We start from the raw sequence: 7665 nt of genomic DNA, 5'->3' as shown, positions 1-7665 counted from the left end.
AATGATAGATGTTCAGAGCACAATAAAAAGGATTGCTCACCACTCATTTAACTCATCTCCTATGATTTTTGTGTCTGTGTAGCACCGCTCATTTGGAAAATGCTAAACCAGCATCAACCATAACAAATCACCCTGGAATTTGGGATTAACCCTGTTTAGGGGTGAAGAACCACAAGCCTGAATGAAAAAGCAAAATCTTCGAAACCTCAAATCTAATTTTTCAGCATTGATGGTGAAGGTTGGTGTTAGTTTTGCACTGATTTTTGCCAGATACTGACGCTAACCCCTCCATAATTAGCTTAAACGTGACATGTTCCGGTAGCTCCCAACTGCCTTTAGTTCGACCTGCTCCATTCGTCCCCACTTGAACATGGGGCTGATAACCCCCTTCCTCTTCACAAAAGCCATGAATCCCATTGCACATAAATGAGACAAACTTCTTCTCTTGTCCCCATCTTTCCAAATCGTCCCTCTGGATCTAAAACGATCTTCAAACAAGTGCAGACATCATGTTGATTTTATTGAGAGTCTTTTATTCCTCTGATCAAGACTAGGTAACTTGTTCTTGCTACTCCTCTTTCTTCCATTTCTCATGTTTTTCCTTTGGGATTTTGTTTCATCAATGCAAGCAGGTTTTCAAAAACCGTGGTGTCCACAAATCTTTCTAGCAATTTTTTTATCCTCTTAAAAAAAAATCCTCTTTCTTTTATAATATTGCGGTCGTGTTTTTTTTATCTTTTTGGAGTTTATACAAGATCTCTGAATTCGAATATAATTACTGAGTTCAGGTGGGTTTGATTCTCATTTAGCTCGAAGTTTGGATCTCAATTTGACTTGCTAATAGTCTTCAGATAATTAAGAGTCTACTCTAATTAGCTACAACATCAGGGCTTCAAATCCAACACCTTACACCTATTCAAACGAAATATTTGCCTATCATTTTTTTTCCAAAAAAGAAAGCATTCCGGGAAGGTCCTATCTAATTCATGAAATTAGGCATGATGGTTTTTTCAGAAGGGAAAAGAGGATGACTAAGGGAGACTGTGAAACCAAATAGAAAAACACTTGCAAATCAGGCAAGCAAATCAATATGTCACAAGATGAAGCAATTTTATCAGTATTTTAAAGAAAAGTTGACTTATTCTAGTTGATATTCACAATCTAAAAGATTTCTAATAATCGTTGGCAGATTGGTAAAGTTAATGTCTTGGCCTTCTTCAGTTTACCTTTTTTCCTCTCTATCATTCCTAATCATCTAGTTTTATTAAGCTTGAAAATTTTGTAATACTTTCTTGATATGTATCGGAAGTTACCTATCTCCAATACGCTAACCTGTCTTCCCTGGTTCAAGTTGGTATCCAACTAGCTCATGGCTACACCAAGACCAAGGGATATTCACCTAAAAGAGAAGAGCAGCTCAGCCTCTTTGGTCCCTCATCACACGGACACCCTCCATGGGCGACGAACCACAAGACCATCAGTCCCTGGTTCCCCTCTTGGAGATCTCCGTTGCAAGCTTACAGCGAGTAAGAGCACCACAGGCACTTCCAGAGCCAGAAGGGAGCCCCCTTCCAATGCCACGGCTGGAAGACGTGTTCCTACAAGAAACCCCAACGAGAAGCCTCCATCACCGTCCGGCCCGCCTCGAAGAGTACGCACACCAAGCACCCTCGAAGCGAAAGCAGTCGAGGCTCCATCCTCCTTGCCTAGTGCTGCCATCTCTTCAAAACCAGCATTAGATAGAGCATCGAAGCCTCTTAAGGGTACAAGAACTAAACCATTGGTGAAGGAAAAGAGTTTAGGAGCTGATACAAGAACAGTTACTGGCACTCCTGCTCCCAGCACAACAGAAACACCACCGGCGATGAAGTCCGAGCAAGAAGTAAAAGATGATTCTCCTGATGAGCTCGAGCTCACCGACTCCTCCGAATCGAATATTGCAGAAGATAACACGGACTCTGCTCCTCAAACAGATCAACATAAGCCAAGTTCCCCGAAAGCGGAGATTGCAATTACGAACGATGGAGGAGTTGGTGGTGATGGAAGCAAAGCCGATGAGGATAGGGAGAGCCCCAAGGAGCCAGAGGGAAAGCCGGCTATAGAAAGCTCCGAGGAGCCGCAAAGTGAGCCAGCGGTCAATGGTGGAAAGCCAGAGGAAGCTGAAGCAGAGAAGGCGACGGCGGTGGAGTCGAGCGAGACGAAGAGGCCAGAGGTGGTCGCTTTCAAGAGGCCGGAGGTGGCAGCCATGGGGAGGAAGAAGGATGCGCCGAGGAGTAATGATGTGATCGCGGAGGCGCGAAGCAAGCTCATGGAGAAGGGGAAGAGCAAAGTGCTGGCTTTGGTTGGGGCCTTCGAGACCGTTATCTCGCTTCGTGAGCCCGAGGGTCAAACCGGTCAAACCGAAGGGAAGAGCGGGGACGAAGGGGCCTAGGAGGGGGGGAGCAAAGTCAAACTGGTGGATTCTTTGATTCGGTCGTTGGATCTGTCGGAGTACTTGATTAATTCTCGGCTGAATCTTGACATTTTCTTTCTCGATTATTTATTAATTTTTGTTTCCCTGATGTTGGGATGGGGGAAGGCTTGATTTTGTTACATGCGTTATGATTTTTATGGGTGCATGATACACGATGATTCACCAATCTTCAAGCGAAATGTTTTGCTTAAAAAACGATAATGATTTTGATATGTACACCGGCAATTGAAGGTGTTACTCGTATAGCAATTGTCAAGATTTTACAACAGTAACTAAATATTGACCATTCTGTAGTCGTGCATATTGCATGCACTCAATTATTTACTAGTTTAGATCAGCTACTTATCGACATTTTCTATAAACCCAAGGCTTTGATTGACACGTGTTTAGCAGATATCTACTACATAAGCATTGAAATGTAGGTCTGTCTTGTTGATGAATGATCCAAGCCCATGTACCGAGGCTCGGAACAATAAGTGAAGGTTCCATCCGAACCCATAAGAAGCTTGTTCACATTAGAGAATGGTTCGATATCAAATATGTATAGTTGGTAATTAAGCTCAGCTCAAGCTCCTGGTGCCTTGCCAATAAGAAGCCAAGCTTGAGTAAGAGCGATAGGACACAGCACAAGGGGATCCTATTAACTTCGTACCTATACGTAGCTGACAATAGTGGATGATCGGACTAAATTCTTCGGAAGCGAGGTCATTTTTTGGCCTCTGTTTGGGATAAGGGAGTCCTGGAAGCCAGAGATGGCACGTCACAACTTCCCCTTTTGGTTAAGGACCACGACACCGTAGGCGTTGACCGGCGGGCAGCTGACGTTTCTTTCCGAAAAGGGAAATGGGACAAATGCAAGTGTGGTCCGCCACAAGGACTAACAACACCCACATGCATGATATCTTCAGGCATCGTGCATCCAGTACCAAGACGATATTTTTCACTTAAGAGTTTCCACCCCCAAGCTTTCTTATGCCCAATTTTAATGGATGCGTGCTAGATGATGGCGGAAAAAGAGGTGCTGACTTCATCATTAGAGGCCCAGACTCCATGGTGGCTGTTGCTGGTGGTTGCCAGATCTTTAACATCTTGGTGCCGGAGGTTGAGCTAAGGGCAGCATGGATCGAGCTGGACCATACTCGCCGTGTGTTGCAGACTAGACAGTTATGCTTGAGGGTGACTCGGCCATAGTTATTAGCTGGATCCAGAAAAGCACTGGAGGTGTGTGTGGGGGTCACCCCTGCTTCGAGATATATGGGTCATGATTAGTAGTGGCGTAGAATTCCAAGCCAGGCACGTTTTACAGAAAGATCAATTGGGACTGGATGGCCTCGTACGTAGCCAATCACTTCGGAGGTGCCCCATAGGTCGGAGAGAAGGAGGTGCTTAGAGCGCTTTGAAATATGTTGTTTTTCGATCTTTTTGAATGTGACTGTACTAAAATTGTATGAATCCTCTATCCTAGCAAAAAAAAAAAAAAAAAAAAAAATCCCTCTTGGGTCAGCATGTTATCTTGGTCTTCCTACGCCTTCATCCAAACCGAATTTTGGAGGCATGCGCTCTACCACTTTCTTAATTGCGTTTTAGCCCCTGAACGAATCCCTCTTGGGTCAGCCATGACAACAGTAGTGCAGACCTCCACGTCAAACCTCACTAGCAAAGCCAAGACAAAGAAATGAAGAATATTTCCCCACGGCGCTTGGACATGAGAAAGCCCTACTATCTTCGGCCATCCACCATCCAAAACTTCGAGGTCCCCCTCACGAACAAGAGCAGGGAAAGCAGTGGTGGGGGAGCATCGAAGGCGGACGGGTGGAGAGAGAGTGAAGAGAGAGAGTGAGTGACTTGGGATGCGCACCCAGGTGCGATTTTTTTCGTGCTGCGTGTGGGGATTTTCTCCGAACACTTGGGGGGCTTAGGGTGGTGTGGAGTGGGGTCGCTCGGTATTCCCTGTGCAACCAGATCGGGAGCTGGGCTCCGCGGATGGCGTCATTGGGATCGGTTGCACCGGGGGTGGGGGAGACGGAGGCTGCAAGTCAGGGAGACTTACCGGCGCAGCCTCAACAACCGAAGGTGGCTGGCAATGACCGGACGTGGGCGGCGGTGGCGAAAGGAACGGCGAGACCGCCGATGTCGTCGTTGTGGACCCAAGATCGGATCTCAGAGGGGGAACTGGAGACACTGAAGAAACGCTTCACAGACGTCGTGGAGATCCCGTCGGAGGAGGGGGAGCTGGCTAGATCGGCGTGGAGGGACACTGCGGTGCTCGTGCGCAGTGCGGGCCGCCGGGTGCCTATGGATTGGATTCGCCGGGAGCTGCGGAGGGTTGGGAGGCTTGATTACGACGTCGAGGCTTTCCCAATGTCGCACGAAACCTTTGCCTTCCGCTTCCGGAAGGAGAGTGAAAGGGAAGCCGTCATGGAGGCCGGACCGTGGTTGGTGGCCGGCCAGTTACTGGTTTTGGAACGGTGGCGACCGAACTTTGTTCCGGGTGAACAGCAACTCAGGCGGCTTGTGGTCTGGCTCAGGCTTCCCAATCTGCCAATGGAGTACTGGACCCGAAGCATGATCATGAGCATAGCAGCAAAGGCCGGCCACCCCCTGACCTTGGATAAGTTCACTGATCTCGGCCGGAGGCTAGGGTATGCACGAGTCAAGGTGGAGCTGGATGCGAGGGAGCCGATTCGGCCGGGGACTTTCGTCCGGTTAGGCACTGATGTGCACTGGCAGACGTTCAGCTACGAAAATTTACCGGCCTTCTGCTACCAATGCGCTCGCCTTGGTCATGGAGTGGAAGTCTGCCCCTATCAACCAGATCTGGTGGAACCAGGAGCTCCGGGCGACCGCAGTGCTCACCACGCATCACCACCGGAGTCGATGGAGGGGGTTACGACGGTGAGCCGGCCCCCTTTTGGGCCGTGGTTGTCGACTACCAGAATCCGACAGCCAAGGTCGGTTAAGTCGGCGAAGAAGACGACCGAGTCAGAGGGCGAGGCATCACGAACTCACCCGGGTTCCGAGTCTGGGCCGAGTTCTCCCCGTGCGGTGCCGACTTCCCCTGAGTCGCCGATGGACACGGAAGGATGGCAGAAGCCGACTAAGTTGGCCAGGCGGCGGTCGCCGGGGAAGGGGGCGGCCGGTAACTCGGTGGCCGAGAGTGGTAAACCCATCCAACCCGGTGTGGTCGCCGAGTCAACTGTGGCTGAGGGCCAGAATCCAGGATTGGAAGGGCCGGCCCACCAAGCGGCCCTTGCGCCGGTTCGGGGCCTGGGCCACAGCCCGATGAAGCGGGCCAGGAGCCCAGCCAAATCGAGCCTGCTGCTGGGGGCGGGGAAAGTCGGGCGTGGGCCGGTCCAGAACCTGGCCAGAGCATCTTCATCTTCCTCCTTCGAAGGCTTCGAGAGACGCCGACGGGAGGAAGGGAGGAGGCACTTCCGGAGCGCCTCCCTACCGCCGGTGAGGCCCCCTTCTCGACAGAGACCAGCCGGTGAAGCTGGTGGCGGTGGCTTGGAGTCTCTACCGGCGGTCGGTGGTGCCCTGGCGAGCGGAATGCATCCGTCGACGGCGACGGCAGCGGCTGATGCTGGAGTTGGTGCCCTGGTGTCGCCTGCCACCCCTTTCCCGGATGGTGGTGGTGCTTCGGCGAGCCGGGAGATGCGGCCTTGTGGGACGATGACGGCCCGTGTGCCTGGGTTCACAGAAGAAGGGCAAAACCCAGCCGTGGGTAGGCGACTGGATGAAGCGGAGTCGATGGGCAACCCGAGGCACTCTGATGGGGCGTTGACGGGCAGGCCACCGGCTCTGGCTGCCCCTGTAGCTCAACCAACAGGGAGGTGTGGTGCGGTGGAGGAACTGGGCAAGCCTTCTTCAGCGCCTCTCCCCCCCCCTGACAGTCGGCGAAGTGGTGAGGAGGGGTGTGGCAGGGGGCTCTAAACAGGGATCTCCTATTCTAGAACATGGAAGGGTGGTCGATTTGTTGAGAGCCTCAATTCAAGGAAGTGTCATTGCGCCAGTAGGGGAAATCAATCTGGCAATAGGAGCAAATAGCCCGGGGACAGTGGGCACAACCTCTTCTGATATTTTTAAATGAAGGTGCTAGCTTGGAATTGCAGGGGGGCGGCCAAACCGTCCTTTTCCTCCTCGTTCAAGAGGTTAGTTCAGCTTCATAATCCTGAAATTTGCTTTCTTTGTGAAACACGGGTGTCCGGAGATGGATTACGTCGTGTGCAGTGACGGTTGGGAGGTGATTGGGAATCTTTTGCAGTGGAGTCTCGGGGTTTATCAGGAGGTATTCTGTTGTTGTGGAAGCGGGGTATGGCTACTGTGGATGTTTTTTGCAATTGCTCCCAGCAGGTGGTGATGGTCATCACGGAACCAAATGAACCCCCGTGGGTGTTATGTGGGGTTTATGCTAGTACCGCCTACCGGGCAAGAAGGATACTTTGGGGGGAGCTGACTTGTTTGCTGACCCAGGGAGTACCGACTTTGGTGGTAGGTGATTTTAACTGCATTTTAAGTCCTGATGAGAAAAGAGGAGGCAGAGCCTATTCTGATTCGGTGGACAGGAGAGAGTTTCGGGAGTTCGTGGGGAGAAATGGGCTGGTGGACCTTGATTTTTCGGGGCCCCGATTCACTTGGTGCAACAATCAACTTGGGCAAGCCAGAGTGTGGGAGCGGATTGATAGGGCCTTTGCTTCAGCAGATTGGATCCAGTGATTCCCGGCCTACCAGGTCAGTCATCTAGCTCGGATTGCTTCTGATCATTGCCCTCTTTTGATATCTACAGTTTCGGGATCTGCCCATCATAGCCCCTTTCGTTTTGAGAAGCTGTGGTTGTCCTATCCCCAGTCTTGGGATGTAGTCAGGGAGGCGTGGAGTGTGTCAGTTCGGGGAGATGCTATGCAGAGGGTGTCACGGAAGTTGGAGCTCACCAAACGGCGTCTGCGTCGATGGAATCGAGAGGTCGTCGGCAATGTTTTCCGGAGGTTAGAGGAGGTGGAGGCAGTGATACTGGACGTCCAGGGGCGGGAGGATAGAGGAGAGGAGCTCACGGAGGCCGATATGGTAGTACTGCGGCGATCACTAGCCTCACATCATTCATTGTTGCGCCAGCAGGAGATTTTTTGGAGACAAAAGTCTAGGATTCAGTGGGTCAAGGATGGCGACCGGAATACTACCTTTTTCCACAGATC

The 7665-nt window shown here is 51.0% G+C and overlaps 1 protein-coding gene across 1 annotated transcript; it reads left to right on the top strand.

The window, feature by feature from the left end:
- Positions 1-408: 408 nt before the first annotated feature.
- Positions 409-2431, top strand: LOC103721531 (nascent polypeptide-associated complex subunit alpha, muscle-specific form-like). The gene is made up of 2 exons (XM_039128428.1): positions 409-554; positions 1352-2431. The coding sequence occupies exon 2, from the start codon at positions 1370-1372 to the stop codon at positions 2429-2431; it is 1062 nt and encodes a 353-aa protein (XP_038984356.1). The 5' UTR covers positions 409-554; positions 1352-1369.
- The last annotated feature ends 5234 nt before the right edge of the window (positions 2432-7665 follow it).

Source organism: Phoenix dactylifera, chromosome 7, assembly GCF_009389715.1.
Source record: "Phoenix dactylifera cultivar Barhee BC4 chromosome 7, palm_55x_up_171113_PBpolish2nd_filt_p, whole genome shotgun sequence".
In the NCBI taxonomy this organism is placed as follows: Eukaryota; Viridiplantae; Streptophyta; class Magnoliopsida; order Arecales; family Arecaceae; genus Phoenix; species Phoenix dactylifera.
This window is presented reverse-complemented; position numbering and strand designations above follow the sequence as displayed.

Bases quoted from the DNA above. Each gene is read 5' to 3' on its own strand.
- LOC103721531 (XM_039128428.1), top strand. From the start codon at position 1,370: ATGGCTACACCAAGACCAAGGGATATTCACCTAAAAGAGAAGAGCAGC.